This window comes from Ambystoma mexicanum, chromosome 5p, assembly GCF_040938575.1.
Source record: "Ambystoma mexicanum isolate Mex_15411 chromosome 5p, UKY_AmexF1_1, whole genome shotgun sequence".
Classification (NCBI taxonomy): domain Eukaryota; kingdom Metazoa; phylum Chordata; class Amphibia; order Caudata; family Ambystomatidae; genus Ambystoma; species Ambystoma mexicanum.
In genome coordinates, this window is record NC_090930.1 from 1353773244 (window position 1) to 1353801154 (window position 27911).

Consider the following 27911-nt stretch of genomic DNA (forward strand, 5'->3'; position numbering starts at 1 on the left):
TAAGCATGGGGACAGGCAGGAGATTGGTGTTCTGGGGTTGGGGTGCTGAATAGTGATATATTTCGCATATAAAAGGCCGCACCAAATCGGGTGAAAGAAATCTATCATTATTGCATGCAGCCTTTAATATTCAAAAAGATCACATAGAGCCGCTAAGAGACTATGCAACGGTCTGACATTGAACAAAAAAGGTTACAACCACAGCCCGAAGTACTCCGCAATGCAGCATTGTGTTGTAAAATGTATTGTCCTAAACCTTAATTGATATATTTCTGAGATGATCATGCTAACCTACCAGTTTAATTCCATCATTTCGATGATTAAAGGCTGTAGTTCTGACAACAACTCCCATCTATTGAAAATTACTGAATAATTCATGTTTGGAGTGAATCAAAACTATCGAGAATTGCTTAGGGCAACTTTCATTTTCTATACGTTTTTTCCAGTACAAGTCAAAACAGAAGGGGACAAGGCATGTGCAAATCAGTTCTGGTCCCACCCCAAAAGCGCCAAGCCAGCCGAACTGCTAAATTAACATTCCTTCTGCACACCAGCATATGTAATGTAAGGAAGGCATGGTATCAAACAGTGAAGACAGACACAAGTGATTACAGTTCAAGGGTGTTTATTGAACTTCAATGGGTTCATAGAATGCCTATCTGAACCTAAATCTAACGATGGGAGCAAGCTACGATCATCAAAAAATAACGCGGTCCTAGTGGAGTCTGTCAAAATAAAAGTGCCTATACTAATAAACCTATTGCCAATCCTTACTTTTAAATACAAAATGGTGTGGGATAACAATGTATGCAAAAGAAAAGTGTTCAAGAACTGATATGTCATTATAGTTGAGCAGTTAGCTTCCCTTCCCCATGTTTTCGGCATGGGGCAATGCGGTACGTGCAGGCTTCGCACACACTCTGGCTTCTTGGCCACGAGATTACAGTTGAACACATAGGCACCAGGGCCTTCCGCCAAAGTCTCTCTTGAAATGACAGTCTCTTATTGCAGCGGGCCAGATGTAACAACCAAAACACAAAAGTTCCTTTCTTTTGGGCCCGGACCATGGATCCCCCTCGTCCAGGCTCAGATCCTTTTGTTACCAGAATCAAAGACTTTCGAATGTGCAATGGGTTTTGCCTAAACCGTTGCAGAACCACTTTGATTCACTTCAAATAATTTACACTTCACATCAATCTTCTACTTTAATTTCTTTTGTCAGGATACCGTACAGAGACCTTCGACTGAACACATTCACAGTGCCGGACCACTCTGCCAAAGGAATCGTATCTTTCCTTTCAATGTTCAAATATTCACCAGCAATTTAGCTTCACTTGCGTCTTTCATTACATGCGTTTAATAATGTTCGTTCCAGTGCTATTTTTACAATGTTGCTGCTTGCAACCGTGTCTTCAACACATACCGGTCTGGCATTGGTCTCCCCAACTCACTGGCTGTATTGTTCTCTGTCGCTTCTTTGTTCTTGGAGCCAAGGAGGTTACCACAGCATATGCTGCTCCTCCCCAGGGTGGTCAGTGTACTGCACTTCCCCTTCCCCCCTGCACTTTCCCCCTTCCCCCATCCCATACACTTACGCAATCTGAACGACACCTGGCCTAGTAGGATCGTTGTCTGTCCTCCCTTTGTTCCTCCTCCTTTGCCTCGTCGTGCCTTGAAACACTTTTGTATAGGCGCGTTATAAATGCCATATCATATCATACGCAGGAGGACCCTCGGTATCAAAGCTAGATTCCTCAGCCTGGTTGCCTGGTGAAGGTTTCTTGAAAGTAGCGGCTTCCTGCCAACAAGATCAAGGGTGTTTCCCCACTCATGAACCTCTCGTGCCTGGCCATCTTTCTCCCCTCGTTCAGCTACCGACCCAAACTGCTGTACTTTTATGTGTTTTGCCTCGCCCAGAATGTGCTCTCATGCTCTGCCTTTTATCCGTGTGGGTAAGTGTAATGGAAGTCAGGTGTGAGTGATTGTCGATAATCGCCTGACCTCACCTGACCATAGTATTGGGGCATGTCAGGATCACGGCTCGGTTGTGAGTCTGTTTTCTCCCAGAGTGGTCTGTCCATGTAAAAGTGTTTGTGCAGGAAAAGGGGCGGGGGGTGCATTTGTAAATATCCTATCGGGTGGGATGTGGTAAAGGTGTTACAGGGAAGAGAGGGATACCATCCTGTGTCCCTCTCCCACTCCCCAAGGACCGTTCACCCAGGTGATCCTCCCGCATTGGTCCACCCCTAGGAACTGGATCCAAAAGCGATGGCTGTGTCGTGGCCACCTGAATAACAGATCCCTCAGGGACTAGCAGGTGAGACACCTTCAGGTTTCTCACAGTAATCCCATAAATGTATTTTGTCTTGTTGAACCTTACCAAGATGCAGCTTGATTCTCTAGTCAAACGAGCCAGGGATACAGAAAATGATGACTAGAAAGCTACGGTTCAAAGCTACACCTCACTGATGTCCAGTGAGACTAAAATGTGTCCCCAGGTTGCTTGTGTTCTCATGCAGAAGGTATGTGATCTAGCTGTTTGGACTGGAGTGGATCACCTTTTGAGGGGTAACCAAGTCTGTCTTGTTATGGTCTTTTTCCCCTCTGGCACTGGCAGGTTTAAAATATAATCGGATGGAAATCTTTCTGGTTCTCTTTTTCAACAGCAATTGTTTGTGCCTTTTTTCCCCACAAAAATGCAAGAACACGTTCTATTCATGCTTGTTAGGGAGAATTCTCAGGAATGTGCTAATTCCCTCCACCTTAGAGACCCCCAGCAACTTTGCTGTATTTTGAGGACTTTAACCTGGAGAGAGTGAGACCCTTTTTCCCACTCTCATGTGTTTTAATGTGATTTTATACACTGGGTTTCTTTTGGTTGTGGAGTCTGACAAACTCCATAGGCATAATCTTTTACATTGTGTCACACAGCACCTTCAGTGCAGTGACACAGGTAAGTCTTCCAGATTTCCCAAAGGTTTAAATACCTTCTCTTGGTTAAACTACAGTTTCCAAGAGCAGTTAAGTGAAATTGGCTTTACTGACCATTGTAACTTGCTAGACCCAGCACACAATATCTTACAATACAGTGCTGGAGGGGTTACCTAGTATCCCCTTTGTCTAGATTCTCATGTAACATTTTTATGTTACCCTTTTCTCACTGAATGGCTGGTGGCAATGGTTTTGTTTGAACTACCATGGTATGCCTTTACCGCGGGCTGCGTTCGCAGCTACAGTAAAGCACCCACGGGAGCCAACTTTGTCAAAATGGCCCCCAGACTTCTTTTGTCGCCATTTCTTTGTGGGAAGGCCCTTCTTGAGATTTTCTCTGTGCGCCAAACCATGTTTGGTCTCTTTGTTCATTTCGCCTTTGGCGGGATTCAGGAGTGAAGCCCGCCTCTGGCTGCAGTGTGTCTGGGGTAGTCAGGAAGTGAGGGAGGTGCCCAAAGCTCCCTGTGCTTAGTCTCCTAGGAGACCCGAATGCATTCTGTGGTGATTGGCCGGCTGACTGTCCGGCGAAGACAGCCACCCTGCTGGGTGACTGACAGCTAGGCTGGAATGAATGGCAGAGAACTGAATAAAAGGAGAGTCTTTTAGCTTGGAAGGCGTAGTCGACCACTGGATGAAGGAACTGAAGAAGAGCTTAAAGAGGACGCCTGCTGCAACTCCAGGACCGTTGCTTTGCCCGGTGAAGCCCTGCTGCAGTGCCGAAATGCCAAGTTCGCATCGACAGAGTAGCCCCTGCACGGACGACTTCTCCCCTTGAGTTGGTGGGACCAATCAACTCCAAAGTAAGCCACCTGGACATCCATCTCAGAGCTGGTTGAATTTCCACAGAGTTGCTGCTGGAAACCGTATAGCCAGGGAGAGGAACACCAGATTGTGTGCGTTGCTTTTAAGCTAGCCTAGAGCTTTTGGAAGATCCTCTTGACTCCCTAGAAGCAGGACTGACCGTGCCTGAGCCCCCTCAACAGAGTGCGGGACCCCAGAAGCAATGAAAGTCCATCTCGACAGCTAGGAACTGCGGTTTTGCTATTTGCGGTAGACGCGAGGAGCTGAAACACTGAACAGCCACTGAAAGTGAAGTTTGCCGGTTGTGAATTTTGACCTTCCAATTGCATTGCAGGAGTCCCCTGACGTCCTCCCTCTTGTCCCCATGACTGAGGCTCAGGAACAGTGAGATCTGCAGAGCTGCACAGGAACAGAAGTCATCAGCTGCATCTTTTTCTTCATTTCTAAGGTACAGTAAAAAGCTTGAGAGAACTTACCTCTCACTTTAGAGTGCTTGCAACTTCTACAACTCACAAGCCTAATCAGCTTGTGGCCCTACATTTGATTCTTCTTTTCATCAAAGACTCCTAAGAACTTGGCCAAAGACTTTTCCATTTACTTACCAGAAGTGCTTCATCCTATACAAGACTTTTTGCCCATTGCCTTTGGCTTAGCTTATTGAATTGTATGACTCTTCTTGGAGGATCCAAAAGTATTTGCATGCTTAAGAAGATTTGTGGTCTCTTGTTGTTCTAATAATCTTTGCCTTTTATCAACTTCTAAAAGTATTCTAAATGGCAACAGTAAGATATTAATGTCCCCAGCACCCTAGTTTTTGAAGTCACCTGTGGGTGTAGGTTGTGTCTGTCGGCCATCCCAAAAGGGTCTTTACTGATTTAGAAACTAAGCGTGTACAGTATTGAAGTGTATTTGTGTGCTACTATTATATTGCTCCCTTCTGAAGAAGGCTTATTCTAACTGACTGATAAATAAATTAGTAATTGTTTATGCAAAAAACCTTGAGTGTAAGAGTTTATATGAATACCTGTAACTGTAAATCTCTGTAATTCCACTACAGCTCACATTGACCCCTCTTGAGATAAGCCTGGCTGCTCAACACACTACCAAAACTGTGTAGTACAAGCTTATACCAAAGGTTGGGTTTCCTATACCTGTAGTCAGAGTTGTGTGTAGCGGTCACAGAGGGTACTGTATACAAACTTTGCCTAACACTGCTTAGAAATATCCAATCGTAATTTGAAGTGATATTGTTTAGGCCTATTAACGCTTATGTTCCCCGGATGGATGGGGGAATCTGATTTGTACTGTAAAATGTTTCCATTAAGACTGTTGGATGACTATGATCATAATGGGTAAATACACCTTGATATGGGAGAAGTCCAGGAACAGTATTCTATACCTACACCTACAGTATTCTAAATATGTATGCACCAAGAGTCTATTTTTCTTTTCATAAACAGACATTGGATAAGAACATCCCCCCCCCATTGGCTGATGGTAATACTTGCACCCAGAGCTTCTACTAAAACGGGCAAGCGTTAAAAGACTGAGTCAGCGCTTTTGGAAGCTCTCAGGTGCACTGGATGAAGCTCACCTGTACCTCGATCGGATTGTACTGGCCTAAACCTGCTTGAACAATGGGGTACGATTCTCGACTGGATGTGCGTCAGGGGGTGTCAGCCCCACACACCTCACCTGAGGACGACGACACTGGATATCGTCAGATTAGAGCGACTGACTGGAAGTGAAGAACCACACGGTCGCAGGAGGATAGACTGAAACCGAAGGACTATGATTGTTTACAATGTGCTCTAGTGTTATAAAATGGAGGGTGTGGGGCGGGGATACCAAAATGGATGTACGACCAAAGTAAAGTTGGGCAGGACTGTGAGGGGATATAAGGGAAGGGGAATTGGAGACTGGTTGGGTTATTAGTTTGTCCGGTGGGTTGATAGGATGCTGTTTATAATGTCTACAACCAGGCAATAAATGCAGTCTTGCATTGTCGATTTCCAGCACGACTCCTCAGTCCTGATTTTTACATTCATAGACACGGTGTGTCTGATGGATCAGTATTGAAAAATAGAGCCATATATTTGACATTACCACTTTTCTCCCAATTAAAGTTGCCCCTGGTTCATACGCTGCATGCATCAGTACACTTAAAAAAGGGCCAGTACTAATCTTTGAAGATCTGCAAAAAACAGTATGACATTTGTATAAGTAGAAAGTTGTGTTAACTTTTCATTCTCTGTCATCACACGATAGGAGATGCAGGACTAGACTAACCAAATTTGGAGGAATTGATAGACTTTGTATTTAAATTGGGGAGGGACTTTTTTTACATTAGAACATTCCAGGAAACCTACCTCCATACAAACAAACTTTCCCTTGTTTATTTATGTGAGTGGCAAATGACTGACTATTGTGACAAACCTAAAGGTATTGCCCCTTTTCATTAGCAAGCAAACATTACTCCACTACTTGTAACAGGACATGGACAAAAGGCTTGTTCCACTTCCACTACTCTCTGGCAGTACCAAATATTGTCAAGCGACAGAAGCCGCAGGCTGAGGTTCAGCAGCAGGCTCGATGGAGAAGCCCGGATAACGAAGGCTTCAGTGGCTGGTGCCGGCGCCGCCAACCAAAAGAAAGGACAGTTGTACTCTTGGAGGTTTGACATGGACGGCAGCGTCCCAGGAGCTCCGCTACAACATAAGGGAGAAAGAGGAGCCAAGAGGACGGAGAATTCCGTGACTCATGTTGATAGCGCCGTCCCCGGAACCAACAGCAACGTACCTTGAGACGGCCCCGAACCCACCATCATCTGAGAAACAACCTAAGCGGCGGCACTGCATGTAAAGGTATGGCAAAGGGGAAAAGTGGCCCCCACCCGTAAAAGGGGCTGGTGGAAACACCACAGAGTTCAACATACTGATAACAGAATATGTAAATAGATAATTGGTGGCATGAGATGAAAAAAGAGTTCCACTCTTAGGAGAAATACAACAAGGAAACCACAGGTACCCTTGTGCCGATTAAATTAATCCCTACTCTTCCTCATCTCAGTGATAGGAGAGAATAACATTGGCAGTACTTGGCAGAAGAGTATAGCAAGTCTGTCAGGGAAAATCTTAATTTGGTAATTCCTTCCAATAATCCAACAAGTAAGAAGACCATGGGAAGAGGAGTGTCCCCCTTGGCATTTCCGGACTCTATTCAGGGGAAGGAAGTCACTCCCCCAATAGTGAGTGGGCTAACCAATAAGCAAACCTTACTTTGACCAAATGGGATTTTCTTTTTAAACATAGGTGGAAAGGTTTTTGCTTTTTTGCTTACAAATTGGAACTATATGTTAAAGCAGAAGAAAGCTGCAGGGTAGCAGAGAGGGACAAAGACTTTATTTTTCCCTTGAGAACCTGTAGTAGCATTAGGAGTGTGAGGGTCAGAATAGGCTCAGAAGTAGTAGAGGGGGCAAATAGGGGCACTTGATGAGTTCTTCGGCCCCAGTGAGGTCCACAAAGCGTGGTCTCAGTCTAACGAGCAAGATGAAGGAAGCCAGACCCGTTGGGTACGCTGTGAAGTGGTGGACAACACAAAGCGAGTTTTCAGCTTGCCACAAAACTGGTAACCCAGGATTGCAAAGGTCGTGGAGTAGGCAGGACGTTCGCCCCGTATCGTAGTTATAATTGTTTTGGTTCTCCAGAGACGGCCGTTGAGACCATTGCAGGCAGGCGCCGGCCGGGTGAAGCAATGCGGGTCAAGGCCTGTTGTCAAGTTGCACGACAGCAGCAAAAGAGAAGCGATTCCTCTGTTTCCAGAACTTAAACGTCCGCTTGCCAGCACGTGCCGTGTGCGGGTATATAAGCGACACGTGTGCCCAGTAAAAAATGAGCTGGTATTTCAACTCTCAGCACCGCCGGCCGCTTATCAGGGGCAGCGCAAGTGGTTATGCGTGCAGTTATGAATGCCACACAGGCACCAGTGTGTGTGCGCACGATCCCCCGGACTGTATAGTTCCAGAGCAGTTGTCTTCACTTTGGGTGGGTAAGGGCCCCACAGTTCCTCTAGCCGGGAAAGAACAACCTACTCGGGCAGCGAGTCTTGCAATATCAGTGACCCACAGCTGCCCTCTGGTGAAGCGAGGTGGATCAAAGCAGGCCTCCAGCTCGCAGTTCATTGCTTACTCATAGAGGCACAAGCTGTGGAGTAGGTAGAGCGTTTGTCTCATAACACAATAGTGATTGTTCACACTCCCGGGTATCTCACGTCGTGTCCCGCCCAGACAGCCGATCGCTTAGCAGGCAGTTCGCTTAGCAGGCAGTTGCTAGTAGAATGAAGCAGAGGGGGCCAGAGTCAGTCGTTGGGCTGCACCTCAGCAGCGAAATGGAACGGGCTCTGCAGCAACTGGCAACCAAACGTCCGTTTGCCAGAAAGCGGTGCTAGCAGATTTGTGTGCAATATATTTGCCCAGCACATATGAAGTCAGTATTTCAGCTCCCAGCGGCAAACTTCTATATATCAGCAGCCACACAAGCAGTTATGTGTACAGTGCTTTCATCTCACAGGCACAAGTTCCCCGGGGGCTGTATCACTGTCTCGGGCCAGTTAAAGGACGTCTCACACAGTCGGTGTGCCTGCGGCACCAGCATTCCACTGTGGGGGACCGTAAGAGGAGTGGGGTTGCCCCCGGGTAAAGCGAGGTGGATCTCAGTACCGGCAGCGCAGGAGGTGCACTCAGCGTGCACGATGCCTCTGGCCGTCCTCAGCATTTACAAGGTCACAGCAGCAGCCATCTTTGGTCAAGCAGGGCCAAACTTCGGTGCGATTTTCCTCTTGTATAACCTCTCCAATTTTTGCCAGGCTAGAGTTAAGCTGCAGGGCGTTAGTGTCCTCAGCAAGAAGGTGCCCTTGGTTGTTATGAAAAGCTGCTAAAGCCGCCCAAACGCAGGATAAATGAAGGATCTCAGTGGGAGCTTGGTAAACTCGCAGCCTTACCACATGAGCTCAGGCCACACCCCCTAAAACGATCTTAATTTATAATTTTCAGAAACCGACTTATTTAAGTTAAACTTCAGAGAATAAACATTAGTGTTCTTGGGGTTACCGTCATCCATTGAAATCACTGGAGAGGTACCCTGCAATCCCTCCTGACAAGTCCTGATGTTAAAGGAATAGTGCGCTCAAAAATATTATTGTCCAGAGGGTTCGGGCATGTGTTTTTAAGCATACGTTGATCGATCGTACAAACATTTCCTATGCACCTTACCGTAGTTTTCCTCTTTTTTACACATGCGAAATAAGGCAGCAGGGCGCAGCCATCTTGTGCTAATCTTATCCATTGCCGCATCGCCCTAAGGGGAACTGCCCTGGCGGCACCAAATCGTATCCCCTGCCCCTGAGGCTGACATCACCAAACCTAGTGATATTCTCTGCCTATCTCCATGACGTTACTGGGCAGCGTAGCCAAATGCGCCATCATCACCTACGTGTTAACATAGGTTGACGCAGAACCCAGAATATCAACACACATCATCTCACAACACTGTGCGTCCCAATTTTGAATACAAAACTCTACAATTTGTAAAGTACTTTAATTTCATAATAAACGGTCTGAGAAAATCTGGCGATTGCCATATTCAAGCAAATGGGTAATTTTCTTTGTCCTCGATCCACAAATGTTTATCGTGAGTCACATGGTTTTCCTTTTGGGTATAAGAAGCACATAGGATGAACCATGAATCGCAAGGCTTCGGCATCAGCTTGGTGCTAGGCCACCGTAAACGATGTGAGGTTGCTCCTTATCGTTGGTACCGCGTAACGGCATATCGGCCCATGGCGATCGTCCCAAAACAGCGTCATGGTGATCCAGCCATTTAAGTCTATCTGCAGCTGCCTGTTAAAAAAGCTGTCAATTGGTATCTGGAATCAATGACAATCGCACGAAGGCAGGATGTAGCAGTTTGAAAAACATAACACAAATATGTCTCAGTAGCCGATCTTTATTATAATGTATCACTTTACCCATTAATTCTGCACCGTGTGAAAGCTAATGATGAACACAAACGTGAACACAGAGAAAACAAAGTGTAAAGTAGTCTACAATTTGCTTCAGAGGTTAGTGCTATGGAGTATGTTCAGCTCGAAATGGGATGCGGAAGCTGACCCTACAATTCGAAGAACACATAGACGGTATTTTAACTAAATATAAGCGTAGAATTTGCATTTGTGGAACCTGGGGGAACCCAGATGTCGACTACATGCATTTCGATGCAGGACTGGCCATGTGTCCGGGACAAAGACAAGTACACACACAGGTTGTATTTGCGTGTTGTTGCAATATGCCACAAAGAACAACCCAGTGCAATGTAAACCAGCAATAACGGTCGACTAATATTACGTTGACTCGTTGGTCTATAAAATCGTCTACAGTAAAACTTACATAATATTCGGCATTTCCATTCTCTCGGCGTAACGCAGAGACTCCGTTCAGATCAACGAATTTTCATAAAAGGAAATTACATGTTCCTTTGTCCAGTTTTGGAATGGTGAACCTTATCATATTTGACAGTATTACACCCCTCCCTCCCTTCATTCATTCCTTTCGGAATCCTCCCTTTCTTCCAAGGTCGAAAAACTATTCAACCTTATACTGTGTACGATGTGTGGGTTTGCTCAGCTCTCAAGCAAAAATCAAAGCCGCTGATCTTCACTCCGAATGCAAGCGAATAACCCTTCAGACCATAGTGGCATTAGAAATATTTTTGAAAAACAAATGGATTGTTTGCTGCCATCCACCAATGCCGCACGAAATTTCTAGTAATTTTTTTTTTTTTAATGAAAACAGTTAGTTTACTTCCAAAAGCCTTATTTGTAATGTTCCTCTGGAGAACTTCGCAATCTCTAGCGACTCTGACAGCCAGCCCACACCACCTGCCAGCTCAGCCCATCCCCTGTTCACACGGCAAATCACGTAAACATTTTTTTGCAAGGAGTGAGTCTCGAGCCCTGACAAAATGTACTCGTACGAGAATGTCCGAGCAAGCCCTGCTGCAACCCCCTCCTGCCAGGCCACGGTCCCCTGAACCTTTTACCCCCAGTTCTCCTTGAACGCATCTGGTTTCCAGACCCTAAACCCACACCACCTCAACCTCACCCCCCATATACCTATTCTGTATTGGTCATATATTCTGGTAACTCTGACACCTACCCCCACTCTGTTTGAAATCGTAAGACTCTGAGGGCTGCAAATCAAAGATCGCCCCCCGATGTGATAAGACATCCTATAGTGAAGGCGCTCACTCCCCACACTGATCGTCACTATACCTTTTAAGTATATATTAGAGGCCTATAAATTGCACACATATGTTTGTACTATCCCACTTTGGGTCACTAGCGAGGTGAAGGGTGTGGGGGTCTTGCCCCTGAGGTAACCTTCGGGGGTCGGGATTGATAGCAGACAGGTCTGGCACATCAGTACGAAAAAGGGGGTGGAGTGACACATGTTAGTTTAGGACAGAATATACTCTGACTGGGGTCTTGTTTTATTAGGAGGCACTCTGGGGTGGTCAGCAAGGAAGGGTCACACTTCTGGTACATCAAAAGAATAGCTTTGGAGGGGCTCAAGGTTGAACAAGCAGTAATTTTCCAGCAGCAGGGGTGAGAGGTGCAGAAGCACATTTGTTGAGATTGATGAACTACAAGTCATGATTTGCCCCTGTCACACACAGGACAGTGATCCCAGAGGAAGAATTACATTAATACATTCTTTGTTTGCAACATCTTGTCTCAGCGCATCCGTGAGAAAGGGGCTTGGGGGGCACAAGCGCAGGAGGAAAAAGGTGGGGGCTGTCAGTGCTCACTGTGCGCTGCGCTGCTGAGGGGGAGGAGAAACTTCGCAATGCCAGAATGCAGCCTAGTCCAAAGTTGGAGTTGAGGGTACACAAAATGGAGTCCAAGTGTGTCTAGCAATAGCCCCCACCTCTGCTTATGTCAGGGCCTTCTTCCCCATGGCTGCCAGAAGGGCAAAGGAGGTGTCCCCCACGAGTGCAAGAGCAAGGTGTTACTTTCGCGTAGAATGTATGGGGGCTGGAGGCTCAACCGACCCACTCCTGCCTTACATTAGCAAAGACCCCCAACACATGCCCCCATAAAAATATAGGTCAGAGGGAAGCCGCGGGGGCAGGGCTATTTATACTAGATGTCCTATTGGTGTAGCCTAAAGCACCCAAAAAGACGTTGAGAGGACACAATGGTGTCAAAGTTTTCCATGGGAAAACGCTAGGTTAAAGTTACTGAGGTTTCCCAGCCTGACAACGGGAAATATTCACAGCATATGAATCTATTAAAGATACCAACGCTGGAGAAATGGAGTTACAGGTAAGCAACTACTCCCTTACATTTCACATAAAACTTCTTTTGCCTAAAAAATGCACATATCATACACTATATACTTCAACATTTAATTTCAATGTACCATGATGGCGCACACTAGGTTGTACCTAAATACACTTGCACAATTCATATATCTCCTAAAAGAAACATAGAATCAGGTACAGTATTACATAAAATCAAATAAAAATAATATACAGGCAGGCATTCAACCCGTTTTCAAGAAGAAAAAAATAGATTTTTCTGACTAGTTCGAATATCATAACTCTTCTACTGAAAGTGCTGCTTAATACTCAGCCAAATTTGATATATAGCAATATGTGTTGATGTGGATTTTGTGTTCAGGCAGTGGGTCCAAAAGACTTCGTAGTTGTGGACCAGATGGCCCAAATGTACCATATATAGATGGCCTAATTTAGGACATTCAGTAAACATGTGCCTCGCGGTCTCTGCGTTACTGTGGTTTTTGCATATCCTACAGAATCTACTCTCCTAATTAAAGGGATGGTCTAGTAAATTTTTTTATTTAAAAAATAGATAGGCCACATAAAAAAAAATACTAGCATCCTCCGTTTTAAAACTTCCTTTGTAAAATTTTGAGCTATTCAAGCTCAAAATTTGAAAAAGCAAGCACAGGGGCGCCGCCATTTTGTGAAATGGAGGCCCTCCTGTGCTGGCTTTTGCTTTTGCGGCACTAATGAAGGAAAAGCCATTAGTGCCGGGACTCGGAGGACGCGGACCGGAGACCAGAGCAGGAAAGCTGCAGCTGAATCTCGGTAAGTGCTATTTATTTTTTTTACAAAAAATGAGCACTAGCTGCGGTTTTTTTTCTAAGTTTTCCGGGCTGGAGGAGCCCAGAAAACTTAGAAATAAAACTGCAGCTTTAAAAACATTGTATTTATGTTTGCGGTCGCTTTTGAAGCGACCGCAAACATAAATACAACGTTATTGTGTTGGAAAACGCTGCGGTTTTAAAACCGCAGCGTTTTCCAAAACAACCACGTTGTGTCTGCCTGAATCTGCTTTACCATTTGGGGCTCTCGGGCTCCCGGGGAGCCCGAGAGCCCCAAATGGAAAAGCAGATTCAGGCAGACACAACGCGGCATTGCGGAAAACAACCGCGTTGTGTCTGCCTGAATCTGCTTTCCCATTTGGGGCTCTCGGGCTCCCCACGGGGAGCCCGAGAGCCCCAAATGGAAAAGCAGATTCAGGCAGACACAACGCGGCATTGCGGAAAACAACCGCGTTGTGTCTGCCTGAATCTGCTTTTCCATTTGGGGCTCTCGGGCTCCCCACAGGGAGCCCGAGAGCCCCAAATGGAAAAGCAGATTCAGGCAGACACAACGCGGCATTGCGGAAAACAACCGCGTTGTGTCTGCCTGAATCTGCTTTTCCATTTGGGGCTCTCGGGCTCCCTGTGGGGAGCCCGAGAGCCCCAAATGGAAAAGCAGATTCAGGCAGACACAACGCGGCATTGCGGAAAACAACCGCGTTGTGTCTGCCTGAATCTGCTTTCCCATTTGGGGCTCTCAGGCTCCCCACGGGGAGCCCGAGAGCCCCAAATGGGAAAGCAGATTTAGGCAGACAACGCAGCATTTAGCATTTCCCATTTGGGGCTCTCGGGCTCCCCACGCTTCAAAAACGACCGCAAACATGAATACGTTTTTAAAGCTGCGGTTTTATTTCTAAGTTTTCCGGGCTCCTCCAGCCCGGAAAACTTAGAAAAAAAACCGCAGCTAGTGCTTATTTTTTGTAAAAAAAATAAATAGCACTTACCGAGATTCAGCTGCAGCTTTCCTGCTCTGGTCTCCGGTCCGCGTCCTCCGAGTCCCGGCACTAATGAAGGGAAAGCCACCCAGCGGTAGACTTTGTTTACTACAGCTGGCTGGCTTTTCCTTCATTAGTGCCGCAAAAGCAAAAGCCAGCACAGGAGGGCCTCCATTTCACAAAATGGCGGCGCCCCTGTGCTTGCTTTTTCGAATTTTGAGCTTGAATAGCTCAAAATTTTACATAGGAAGTTTTAAAACGGAGGATGCTAGTATATTTTTTTTTATGTGGCCTATCTATTTTTTAAATAAAAATTTTTACTAGACCATCCCTTTAAGCTTTAATCGACCCCCCATAGTTGCACGAATGGGGAGCTGATTGATCCTTGTCAGGAGTCTCACTCTCGGATCAGGGCAGATCAACAGGTATGTCTGTGGGTGCATAAAGCAATGGGTCACCTTGGACACGTGAGCGTACCCATGCAATGTTTTCCAGGTGGACGTAGTTACATGTCCAATCCCATTGAGTTATTTTCCTAGATAACACTTTTTTCAATTTTACATAGTTGGTACTGCAGGCGAAATCTGGCCACCAATTTATTTCAGAAAATCGTTCATTTATTGATTCCAGGAATTTATCATTTTTCTTGCTCGCCCCCAATTTGTACCCTGCTACTCGAGCCATCAAGGACTCCCTCTTCATGGTCTGGGTACATAGGTAAAGCTCTCCTCTACGTTTTAACACCAGTGCTTTGAGGGATAGTACACCTAACTCTAAACGCAGGTATTCAATGGGTGTACTTTGAGGTAAGCCTAACATCTTACGCCAGAAAAAGCCCTCAATTTGTTTTACCATTCCCACTTGTGTTTTACCATATCTCTATTCGCCCTTCTTGCTTAGGTGGTTTTCTCCTGACCATACACTTTTTTTTGTTTTTTGTTGGAGCAGCTATACTATGGAAATGTGACATTTCATCGCCCATTTTATTTCTCCATGTATCACTTGATTATTTTACCCTAGATCACTATGAAAAACTAAGACCCGTTATGGTTGTGTGTATATATATGAATGTGTAAACCCATGTTTCAAACACGTAAGCCAAGCACAGGCAAAGCGAATTCAAGTTACTGCTTCTTCCCCTCTTGTGCCCTTGCATTGTTCCCAACACATTAATCAAAAACCTGTTCATCCTCAGCGATTCATTTGCCATCTGTCCCTCTTGTAGGAATTTGCAAGGCTGCTGTAGTTAGAAAACTCAACCTTTACCGACGCATTCGCTAACATTTCGTCGAGCAGCTTAAACATAGCCGTTACCAACAAACATTCTATAACGTTTGCTGAGATAGGACTGTGGTGCAAGGTTGCACTCTGGCAGTAGGAACAACGGTACTTGTTATCGGCAATATTGTGGTTTGGAATATAGATATGCTGGACATTTGTGGTCGGTTAGAGATTCCAGTTTTACGTCTCACTCGCCGAATATGGGGAGCCAAATAAACATATCATTCTTAATTAAAAGTGTTTTCATTGACCATACTTAATTTCGAGATTGATCACTTACTACTGAAAATGCTATTGATGATAATACTCACATCATCTTCTTTTTCTTTTTGCGGGGACTTTAAAGTCCATTACGAGTGCGCTGAAGCATGCCTGTGAAATTTTGACTAAAGACCCAGAAGGTGGCGCAGCTCGAATTCCATTTGAGGTGTTCACATTTTTCTACCTTTATTTGGCTGAAATCGATGGCGAGATCACAGAGTCGCAAACGGAGTCTGTTCTTAGCAGTCTTCAAGTAGAAGTGTAAGTATGAACAGAAGATATATATACATTGCTAAGGCTTATGTGCATATTGCCATCATTGATCTATCCCGTTTTTAACTTTCTGCATTCCCTTCTTCAACTTCGTAGATGATGGGTAAATCGTAATTTGTACTATTGATTGTACAGTACAAGCCATGTTATCCGACGTCATTACCGTCATTGACACGGAAATAAATATGCTGCTTAATCCTATGTCATCTGCATGGCAGGCAGCAGGAAAACAGAGCAAAAAGAGGATTGCAAAGCTTCTCTTTTTTTGTTCAGGTTACCTTCTCTCAACCATCAGTTCACTGCGTTACACCTCTTGAGTCAAAATAGTTTTATTGCTAGCAATTAGAGATGCTAGATAATGGCCCTCATTACGAGTTTGGCAGTCATTGCGCGGAACTATCGCCAACAAAATTGCCATTACCGGCCGACACTTGGTCTCGCGGATAAACCGCAGGATTACAAGTGGTGGTAGGTGGTGTAATTCCCCATATTTTTGTGTCCATAGGACTCCATAGGGATTTCGGCAGAATTACCACCTGCGGTAATTCCACCAGCAGTAATTTTGCCACATTTTTGGCATTAAGGTGGAGGATTTTCCTCCAGTACTTCAAGGCCAAACTCCGGATTTGATGGAGTGGTACAAGTGGTGGTAATTCCGTTACCACCACATTTTGCCACTCTGTCAAACTCGGAATGTGTCCCAATATATTTAATTGTTCATGTATAGACCCATAATTGAAAGAGAACCCACTGAATACATGTAATGTTCTTGGGAAAAACGCAAACTGGAGCTATCTAATGATGCTCAAATGCCCTTTACACTTTACACTGCGGCCAAACAGTTTAATGCAAGCCTTATGCCCTTTTTTGGAATTAGTTAAAATAATGTTTCCAAGAAGTTGCACAATCCAACAACTAATGCCAAATGGGTACTTTTAGAGGATTGTTGTTCTTTTGTGACTGTTTGGTTCGTTTGCTTGTCTATAAAAGCAAAGAGCATTTTGGGAACATCTTTTGTTCCCAAAATGCTCTTTGCTTTTATGCAAAATGCCAGGTTTAGCCACCCACCGCCTCCTCCAAGCAGGAAGGGCAGGCCCAGAGTATTCTTTTTTTTTCCGGCAGCACTGTAACAGGGAGCTTTTCACTATAATAGGGTGCCGCCACCATGGCAGCTCAGGAATGGGCTTCAAATGATGCCCGTGCTGGTTTGGCAGTGGCTCCCTCATAAAGTGAAAAGCTTCCTGTTCCAGCACTGGAGCAGGACACTTTTCACTTTAATAAGGCGCCACACGCAAGCTCGGGGAATCCTTTCAAAGGCACCCTATTTAATTGAAAAGGTCACTGCTCCCATACTGGAGTACAAGGTGCAGCACGAGACCAGGAAGCTTTTAATTCAAATAGGGTGCCTCCATCATCGGTGAGACTTTTATTTTACATTGGCTGCAGCGGCCGTTGTTGTGCCAGCACAAAGGAGCTTTTTAAAGGCCCCTGCATGCTGGCGTGTCGTCGGCTATGGCGCCTTATGTAAATCATATTTGTTTAAAAAAAAATAAAAAAAAAAAATTGGGTATTTTCTAGAATGCACCAGCTAATAAAAAAAAAGACACCGACAATCAACGAGTCCAAAAATAAAACCATCAAGTGAATCTTCAATACAGACAACATATTCCGAAGCTCCAATGTGGGATTGTAGCATAAACTCGTAAGCTTAATGTGTATTAGGCAGTTGTGGATCTCTTGAATCTTCTATCATCCCATCGTCCCTCAGCCTCAATCTACAGCTAATTTCCTATCACTTTTATGTTTTAAACAACAAGTTTTAGTAAAACCATAGAAACCCACTACCAACTGCCCTCCCCGTCCTGAGTCGTTTTTATCCTCCTCTGGTGGCTTTCACTAATAGCTTGGCTTCAAGAACCACAACCCCGTTTTCCTCCCAGGGTTCTCTGAAATTGTGTTGCATCCCTGCCTCTAATTTGACTTTCTACCTTCAGTACAGGCAATAATGCTTCACAGAGGTTTACCGTCTGGAGAGAATGTAAACTCATTTAGGAGCATTCCCCAGCCTGTCTAGATCTCACTACCCTCCTCCTCACGCCTCCTATGCTGTAGAAATTGTTTCTCAGCTGTTCCCATCTCAGTGCATTTTACAGGAACTGTTCAAATAGGATTCCCTTTATACATTTTCAAGACTTTGCCACTCTTCTCTTTGCTAGAAGGACGAAAATGCCAATCGGTATTTTCTTGCATTTGTTCTTTTTCCCACCCAGGATCATTTCCAATCAACACAATTTGGGGGTGCATTCAAGACGTTCCCCAACTAAATCACTTACTCCATCCATTACGCTCTTCCAGTAGATCGCAATTACTGGACAGTCCCAGATCAAATGTTATGATATGATACGGCATTTATAACTGCTTATACACAAGTGTTTCAAGGCGACGAGGCAAGGGAGGGGGAACAAAGGGAAGACAGACAACGATCTTACTAGGCCAGGTGACATTGAGATTGTGCAAGGGGAGGTGAAAAGTGCAAGGTGAAAGGGGAGGGGGCAGCGCAGTACCTGGGATCACACAGTAAAACAAATACATATAAATAAAAAGGGAGGCCAGCTGGTGGCAAGTGCAAGGGTAAGTGCAGACATCAAGTGTCAAGTGCTGGTAGGGGACTGTAGCGATACAGAAAAAGACCCAGAGTGCAGGGGTTGCCTGGGGGGCAACCAGTGCAGGAGTGCAACTGGCTGGGAGGGGACCTGGGCCCGAGATCAGAGGGTACCCAGGTGACCAGTGCAGTTTCAATTTTGATCACGAGTTCAGCAGGGGAGAGGAAGAGAGAAAACAGAAGCAAAGAGGAAGGTCTTGAGGTGCTTCCGGAACTGGAGATGGTTCTCCTCAAGTTTCAGAGAGGCAGGGAGGCTGTTCCAAAGGGAGGCCCCAGTCGAGGAAAGAGATCTACCACTAACTTGTTGCTTGGAGAAGCAACTGACCCTGAGGAAGTTGAAGGCGGAGGAGCGAAGGGCTCGAGAAGGAAGATATTTACGAAGAGAGAGTGGAAGGTATTGGGTCCCCAAACCCCAGAAGGCCTTGTGGACAATGCAGGGGGGTTTGAACTTAATCCTCGCAGCCACTGGAAGCCAGTGAAGATATTTCAGTACTGGAGAGATACGATCCCTGGGCTTGAGGCCAAGGACCAGTCTCACAGTCCTGTTTTGGATGAGTTGCAGCGGGCAGAGAGTAGAAGCAGGCAGATTTAGCAAGAGGCTGTTGCAGTAGTCCAGCCTACTGAGAACCAGAGTTCTGGAGACAGTGAGCTTCTGGGGGAAGGAGAGGAAAGGAAGAATATCTCTGAGGAGGTGCAGTTGGTAGTGTGACATCTTAGAGACGACGGAGATGTGAGGAGAGAAGGAGAGTGTGGAGTCGAAGATGACACCGATTCTTTTAGCCTCACAGGTGGGAGCAGGAAGAGGGCCACGAGAGGCCGGCCAGAGAGTGACAGGAAAGGAGGGAGCAGACATAGATACAGCAGAGTTGAGCATGCCCATACGTTTATTTGCAGAGCAAATTGGCTAAACAATTAGTGTTTCTTATCGAAGAGCAAATTTTACTTTGCCTCTGAAGGTCCAGAAAGAGGGTTCCATTCTGATGGTGAGAGGAAGCAAGTTCCAGGATTTGGCGACCAGTACCAGGAAACTAGCTCCTCCACTTCTTTTTAGATTGAATCTTGGTATAGTGAGGCAATGCGAGTACTGGGTTCTGGTAGGCTTGGCTGATTGGTGTTTGGAGAATTTGTCCGATAGGTACTTAGGGGCAGAGTTTGACAGGCATTTGTGGTTAATGACTAAAGTACGGAGGGAGATTCTATCACGCACGGGAGCCAATGGGCGCCCTGTCTGAGGCTGGTGATGTAGTTAGAATTGGTGATGTTCAGCGCAGATCTCAAGATGTTATTTTGTAAGACCTGAAGTCTGTTGAGGTTACATTCAGAGGAGCCTAGAAAAAGGGTGTTACAATAGTCAATCTTGGAGAGTACTAAGGCCCTGACTAACGTGATGCAGCTATTAGATGACATAAATTATTTGCAGGCGTTAATTAGCTTGTTGGTGTAGGCAGTGTAGACAATAAGACCACACCCCGAATGAAACATTCACCCAGCCCGAAACTTCACAGCAAAGCAGGCAACCATTCCCAGGATACCAAGTCAAAAGCCAGGGATGCCACCACGTAGTGCTCTCCTCGGGGGGGGTTAGTTTGATCAATGATATGCTGAAGTCTGCAGAAGTTTAGGGCAGTGCAACGACCTGTTACAAAAGCGGTTTGGTCTGTTTGTATCAGGGAAGAGATAACTCTACAGAGACGTTTCGACAGCACTGTTGTGAGTATTTTGATGTCATAGTTCAACATGGCAAGGGGGCAGTAGGAATCGCAACTATCCATTGGTTTTCCAGGTTTGGGGATAGGTACTACCAAGGTCTCCCTCATACCAGCCAGCAGTATGCCTTTTTTCGTAAGCCTCCTCAAAGACCTTCAGGTGTATTGGGGCTAGGGTAGAGCTATACGCTTTGTAGAACTCTGGGGGGAGGGGCGGGAGTCCATCATTACCCGGCGTTTTACAGGTAAAGAGGGATGTAATTGCCTCACGTATCTCCTCCATAGTAATAGGTTGGTTTAAAGGGGTTTGTTGATCAGTTGTAAGCCTCGGGAGTCGGATCAGTGAAAGAGCCTATGCTATATCTTCCCGGGGGACCAATTATCGTGACTATACAATAGTGTAACACACAGTGAAAATGTCATTGATCGCACTCTGGGATCTCCACGGAGCCCCGCATTCATCATGAAGTAGTGTGGTCGGGGTCTAGGCTGTTCGTGTTTACAAAGCTAAGCCAATAGCCTCCCAGGTTTATTTCCCTCTGCGTGGGCTTGGGCCGTTCGCGTGACATAGTCAAATTTGGACAGTCTCGCCCATGATTCTCGACACCGGTAATAAACCTCAGCCAGCTTTCGCCCAGTTGCCCGATGATTTGGGGATTGTGCCTCCAATATTCGAATCTCCTCCTCAATGACCTCCAGTTCTCCCGCAGCATTCAACAAATACACCCAGCGCTTGCTATGACCTCCCCCCTGGTTACCACTTTCAAGGCCTCCCAAACGGTGCTCCAGCTCTCCACACTACCCACATTGTGTCTAAAGAGTTATACACAATTATGATAGTATTTTCCTGAAAACCTTGTCAGTCAAAGCATCGGTAGGCATGCGCCATGTCGGTATGGGAGGTCTGGGGTTTATACAGTTCCATTCAACCATCAAGGGGGAATGGACCGATATGGTGCGGCCCATATATTTCACGTTGTAAAAATTCAGTTATTTGTCCCACACCGGTGAACAGATAATCATTCCTAGTGTGTAGTTTATGGGGAGCTGAGTAAAAGGAGTACCCTCTGGTGGTTGGGTGTAGTGCCCTCCAGATATCCATTTGATCTAGATCGGTAATGTTGCATTCAAGGCTATGGAAGCTGGAGAAGAGCCACCCCGGGGAGGAGAGGACCTATCACGCATCAAGTCTCTAGCGCAGTTAAAGTCGCCCCCCCCCCCAAATGATGAACCCCTCCCGTCTGTGTACTATTAAATTGCAGAGTGTGCGGACATGGGACGGGATGGTATGATTCGGGAAGTATGAATTGATCACAGAGATTTCTCTGTGGTGTATGTAATCCCCTAGTATTAGATACCTCCTATCACTCTCCACTTCAAGTAGTTGGAATGGTAGTGACCTGCTAATCCAAGTCAGCAATCCTCTAGAAAACCTGGAGTACGTGGCGCCGTAGCCCGTAGCTCCCCAGCGGTTTAAGAGCGCCTCCTGTTCTTCCGCTAGTAGGTGGGTTTCTTGTAATAAAGCAATAGATCTTTTCTTGTGCTGCAAGTAGTATTTCACCCGATTCCTACAAAGGTAGGAATTTAGATCACGCACATTCCATGACAGTATTCTAATGGAGGCCATGGTACTTTCTTGTTTTATAAAATGTCAGTGGGGCAGAGGAAGTAACATTATTGCATGAAGCAATTCTAAAGATTAGTCCCAGCCCCCACTGTGAAGGAACACCAATGTGCCAGTTCTTGGTGCGTTTAGTTCCAATTCTGCCAGTGTGGGACAGTAGACCCAGTGGTCTCCCGTTAATCCAGATACCCTCCCTAGTGAGCCATGTTGTATGGATTGAACAAGAACAAAACATACATAGCAAAACCTTCAAACATTGCCCAACAAAGCCAGTTTGTTCGGGCATCCCGGTATCATCCAGGCATGGGAGTGGTCATTGTGTACTGGGTATCGGGACCAGCAATCGGGACCGGCCGGTAACCAGTGTCAACTAAGAGCAGGTGAAAAAGACCAATAGTGGGTAATAGAGTTCCACTTCCACTGAGCAAAGAAGGACATGTGTAGCAGTTTCACGTCTTGGATCCAGTGGTGTTCATCAGGGGAAACCAAAAAGCGTGGCAGGAGTCCAGGTCGAGCTAAATCGGATTATTGTGAACGAGGTATGGGTTTGGTAGTGGCTGGGTGCTCAGACTGATTTACCCGCCTCAGTAAGGAGGAGGTGACAAATGATTTCGAAGTAGTAGTTGTAAAGGAGGATTATTCTGCATGGTTGATTCGTCAGGCATCAGGGCCACCCTTATTGGCCAGGTTGTTGTGTTCCATCCACATGTTTGCAGCTTCTGGACTGTCAAGAAAGTACGGTTTGCCATTGTAGAGGATCTTCAGTCCCGACGGATATATGAGCATATATTTAAGCACCAATTGTCTGAGCCTTGCCTTCACGGGCACAAACGAGTTTCGAGCCCTCTGGACAGAAGGGGTATAGTCTGGGTAAATGGCGATTCTGGAGCAGTCATGTGAAATCTCTCACCCCTCAATGGAGTAACGTAGGATTACCTCCCCGTCTCGGTAGTTAAGGATCTTGGCAATCAGAGGCCTAGGGTGGGACCCTGGGGGTGCTTTTTCTGAAAAGATTGATGTGCCCTCTCAACAGCGACAACTTACCAGAGCCAATCTCCTGTAGCAGTAGGTTTTCAATGTAGGAGGTCGGAACTGGATATATTGCTCCTGCGTGCCCTGTCCTCTGCATCCACTGCACACGTCTCCAGGGAGGAATTTCTTCTTTCCAGCTCTTTGACTCTCACCTCTAGATCTTTGGTTGCGACCACAGTGTAATTTAGTAAAGATTCCGCCATAGTCGCCCTCTCTGCCAGTTGACTCACATCCTGTTGCAGCAACTGTACACCCACCTTGACATCATCAATTCTGGTCTCCGGGGAGGTTTGCAGAAAGGCTATTGCTGTTAGGACCAAGTTATCTTGTGGGTCGCTAGTAGGTCCCTGCAGTGCTAGTTGGTCCATGCTCGGCAGTTGGGGAGTAGTGGAAGTCTTTCCATGGCCTGCAAACAAGTCTATTACAGTGGACCTCCCCTTATTCTTCATGGGTGACATAATCGGGTGCCCGTTACAGTGACAGCTGGATGATTGTGTAACTGTACTACCCGGTGAGTAGCTGGATGTGGAGGTCGGTCTGGCAGGGCAACCTGGCCTTTTGGCAAAGGTGCAGATGGTACAGCCTCTGCCTCAGGGGGAAATGGGGGTAGCAGGCTCAGCAGGGTAAATTCCAGAGTGAATATCCTGTGGTAAAGGCAGATGAGAGTTTTGCAAATCCAGTAAATGAGGTTCCTCTGTAAATGTCTCCCGGATGGAAAGGTTCAGATGGGGCCAGGAGGCCCTACCGCAGCATTAGGTTTTTCCGGCCATGAGGAATGGAGTCCAACTAGGTCAGGAGACGGGCTGCTCCGGTACCGGCAAGCGCTGGGTTGTGTGTGGGCAGGGGCCTGAGTCAGGACGATCTGCAAGGCCTCCACTGTGTAATGGCTATACGCCCTGGTAAGTGTGCCACTTTGGCAAGGTCACCGGGTGCTGTGTGGTTGCTGCACAATCCTACGTAGTTGCCCGCAGGGCAGGGAGCAGTATTCACTCCAGGGCACAGGAGGGATCCCTAAGCAGTGGCACCCAAAGGAGCACAGCAGGCGGCGGAATCTGCCCACAGCCCCCGGTTAATTTAGCAGAGGTGGGGAGCGCGCCTCAGCCATCACCCACTACAGCACAAGCAAGTCTCCTCTGTGTCCCTCCTCACCAGTCTCCTCTGTCTCTTCAGTGCATAGGATTTATGCACAGCTGACTGGCCCTGGATGACCGTCAGGTCGTCCGTTGGCAATGCGGCGCAGCTAGGATCAAGATCTGATGAGTTAGTAGTTCCGCTTCATGAAGGCCGCAAGCTTGGAGTGGGCTCCAGCTGCAACGCGGTTATTACAGTCCGCCGGCACTGATTTTTGTCCGCAAAAGGCTGATGAGTGAGGCGCTGACTTCACACATCCAGGGGTGTGTTTTAGTGTGGAAGTGAGCCGCTTTAAAAAGCTGCTATATGGATCAGACAGGATCTCAGTGGGAGCTTCACAGAGTCATGTCTCACTACATGAGCTCAAGTCACCCCCCGCCCAACCCCCAGTATATCTTTTCCCATTTTACAATTTTCATTTTGTTATACATCTTCACCAGGCTTTCCATCAATGTAAGTTTGTATGTGTCCTTTTCAGCAAAAATCAGGTCTCGCCACTCCCCAAAAATGCTCAATGCTTTGTCATATTTATTGTTTAAAGATATATTCAATTCTTCAAATAGTGAACCTGATGGTGGAACCAATATTGCCTCGGCCTATGTTGTACTATTGGGTCTAACCCTGTGATGATATGGCCCAATCCATGTCATATGAAGGCAGCACCCTTGTTAAAATGTGGTTGGTATCTAAAATATTCTTGTCTGCTTCAGTATGTATTTGGTGTTTTCAAATGTGTACATTTATGTACTTTTTTTACACCCGCAAGCCACGTCAGTAATGTCACCAGGGTTAAAGAGGAGCTGATGCCATCTGGTTCAAAGGTTAAGTGGCATCACTTCCTGTAATGTCATCAGGTCTGTGATGGCATATCCTCTACTCCTGCCATTTTGGTGAATCGACGTCCCTGATTCCCGCTCCCTAAATGGTATCCTGATAATAAATGCTATGCTTTATGGGCTTAGCTCACCTGTAGCCATGTAATGTATGCCTGTAACCCCTAACGATGTTCAGCACTCCATTTCTTTCCGCAGCTAGGTTGGCAGTCAATAAATATCCTAAATGAAAGTATGGGGTAAATTAAGGAAGTACAACTCTTTGTGTATCAACCCAAGAAGAGTTAGGCAGTATGCAAAGTATACACAATAGGCACTCAGACACACCAATACAAGCAAACACTGACCAGAGCTTTGGTATCAAAGTATATAATTATTTATTTAAAAACACACTGTTTGAAACATTCCAGCACTCTTATTGTAAAATATTCTAAACACAGTTACTATTGTAATATATACACCCCTCTTTCCTTATCAGATAAGTCACAGTAAAACACCACTTATTTTCATACAGAGGTGAGCGCTTAACTAGATGGCACTCCAATAAGTTTGTGAGAAAGGGAGGGAAAAAGACAGAATATGGAAAAGGTACACCACTCTAAGGTTCAGGAACACTGTTAGCAAGGCAGAAGAGCAAAAGTCACTGGTGAGCCAAAGTCCAAAGGCTGGGCCCACTCTTAGAGAGAGCAGAGCACAAATGCGCCCAAGATCACACAGTTACACTAGGCTTGCAGAGGGTTCAAAAAAGAGTTTAGAGAGTCTTTAGGAAAGTTTAGCCAGGGTGTCCCAGGCTAACCCAGGTTCGAAAGCCGGGGGCTAAATCTACCCCGTACAGTCGGTAGCAAGGGAAGCCAGGCGGGACACGGTACCTTAAGTGGGAAGGATCCTCCAGCGGTGGCAGTTGTTCCTGGCAGTGGGTGCAAGTCACGTCGTCGTCCAGGGGAAGAGAAGATCTCGACTTGGAGGAAAGATGAAGGTCGTTGCGCTACCAGGGAAGAAACCAGCCACAGAGTTTTCCGGTTAAAGGTGGTACCTTTGTTCGCGGTCATGGTAAAATGTGGTATCCCACTTGCCGGGGTGCTTGGCACAGGCAAGGCGGCCACGAGGTATGTCGGGAAGGCGAAAAGACGGTGAAACTGGTTATCCCCACCAGTCAAAGGAAGAAGATTCTCCGGCGGGAGATCTCCTCTGTCGTTGGGAAAAGTGGTGAGACGGTCCAGCAGGGCTCCACCGGTGGTGGCGTCGTGGCAGGTCGGCTCAGCTTCTCCCTCGTCGGATTCTTAGGTCCTGTGGCGACTTCTGAAGTTCCAGTCCCCAAAGCCCTGCTTTTATGCAGAAAACCCCCATTCACTCAGCCTAGCTGTCACTCAAACATGCTAAGTGGTGAGCCGGCCGGCTCACCACTTGGGCCAATCAGGACGGAGTGCAACTTGAGTTGCCTAGGCAACTCAGTCCAGGATGCCTAAATCCCCCTCCACCCCTCCTAAATACCCCAGACAGAGTGGCACCACTTTGGAGGACTTCTGTGGAGAAGCCCGCCAAAAAAGTGGAACAAAAGGCTCGACTTGGGTTGGAGTCACAGAAGAGAACACAAACGCCATTTTAGAATCAAGTTTTGGCAAAAAAAATACCAACCGCAGAATGAATATAAATTAAATAAACCGGTGGTATGTTCGAGGCTACTGTAAATAATTAAATAAAGATAGTAGCCTAAAACAATGGGAAATCCCATAGGAAAATATTCGCGGTCGAATATAAAAAGTAGTATCCACTGTCACCAGCCAAAACTCGATCAGGGGAGGTGGAGACGTGCCCCCTCGACTAACAGACCCCGGGGCAATTGAATTGCCCCAGCCAGTACGTCCACAATATGATGGTTTGTACTGGTTCTGTTCAGAATTTAAGACTAGTAAAGTCAATGGTGACTTTACATGCCCTGGGAGACAGTAGTCAGTCCCAGGGTATGGAGTCTATACTGGGGGGTCACTATGACACCCCTGTGTCACTGCACTGAGGGTGCTGTGTAACACACATCACAAAAACACATGAAGCCCTATGGGGCAAAAGACCCCATAGCCCATTAAACACATCTAGATTCAAAGAAACACACTCAAATCATGTCCAAGAGTGAGGGTAAAAGAGTCTCACTCTTGGCAGGAGAAAAAAATAAACCCCAAAAATCCAGCAAAGCTGCTGGGGGACTCACTAGGTTAGGAAATTCAGCCTAAAAAGAGAATTCTCCCTAACATCTTGACAGTCGCATTTCATACTTGCGAAGGAAGTCATCAAAGAGTGATTTTTGAATTAAAATCAGCCCATCTCTTTCACTGCAAATGTGAATTAATTCGAGACGCATTAGATGTAATACTTTCCTTTTCTTTGTGTTTTGCTTGTGGTCCTTTCGTTTCTCTTGAATTTTTAGTTTCGTTTTCACTTTGTTTGCCAATTACAGGCAATTCACGACGACTCCTTCCTCCGGGATGAATTGATAAAGCGCAACAGCGCAAAACCATTTCCTCATTCTTCAACCTTTTCTGCATTATCTTTCTTCCTCATTTTTAAGCGTAACTGACACATCTGGTCACAGTTGCCAACACATTTTAAAGTCCATTTTGCAATAATAAAAGTTCAACAGCTTGATGGTTTTTTTTGTGTTCTCAGAAGATTTTTGTAGACTACTTACATTTGTAGAGTAGTTGTGTTGCCTCCCGACACAGGTTTCACACGAGGTGTCCTTTATCATGGGAGAAGACATTTTTTGTACAGCTAAATTAATTTCAGTTTGCTTCATTTCTGCACTTAAAACTCTTTCTGCCTTGCTAAAGCACAGTTAGTGCAAACACTTCGGCAGGCAGCAGGACAATATTGTCCAGATATATGCATCTACATATTCAAGAAATCCTCAGAAAACAAAAAACAAGGTTTTAATGCCAATTTGAGTTTCAAATATGTTGGTATCTGCACGTGGACATTTCTGAGTTCAGTGTAAGACGTCTCAAACCAAATTAGCAGCGTTTTGATTATCCATGTTCAGTGCTGTAAACCTACACCTTATTAGCTGTTTTCTTACCAAATTTTACTTGTAAACATGAATATCGATCTTGTATATAGATGTCTTTGTTTCTTATGGTGCTGTTTTTTCTAATTGTGCTTGCACT

At 45.9% G+C, this 27911-nt stretch overlaps 1 protein-coding gene across 1 annotated transcript in view; it reads left to right on the top strand.

The window, feature by feature from the left end:
* ROPN1L (rhophilin associated tail protein 1 like) overlaps positions 1 to 27911 on the top strand; it is a 322639-nt gene that overhangs the window by 289688 nt on the left and 5040 nt on the right. Inside the window, exon 5 of the mRNA XM_069613754.1 lies at positions 15578 to 15753. Coding sequence (XP_069469855.1) covers positions 15578 to 15753 — 176 coding nt within the window. The remainder of the gene's footprint in view (positions 1 to 15577; positions 15754 to 27911) is intronic.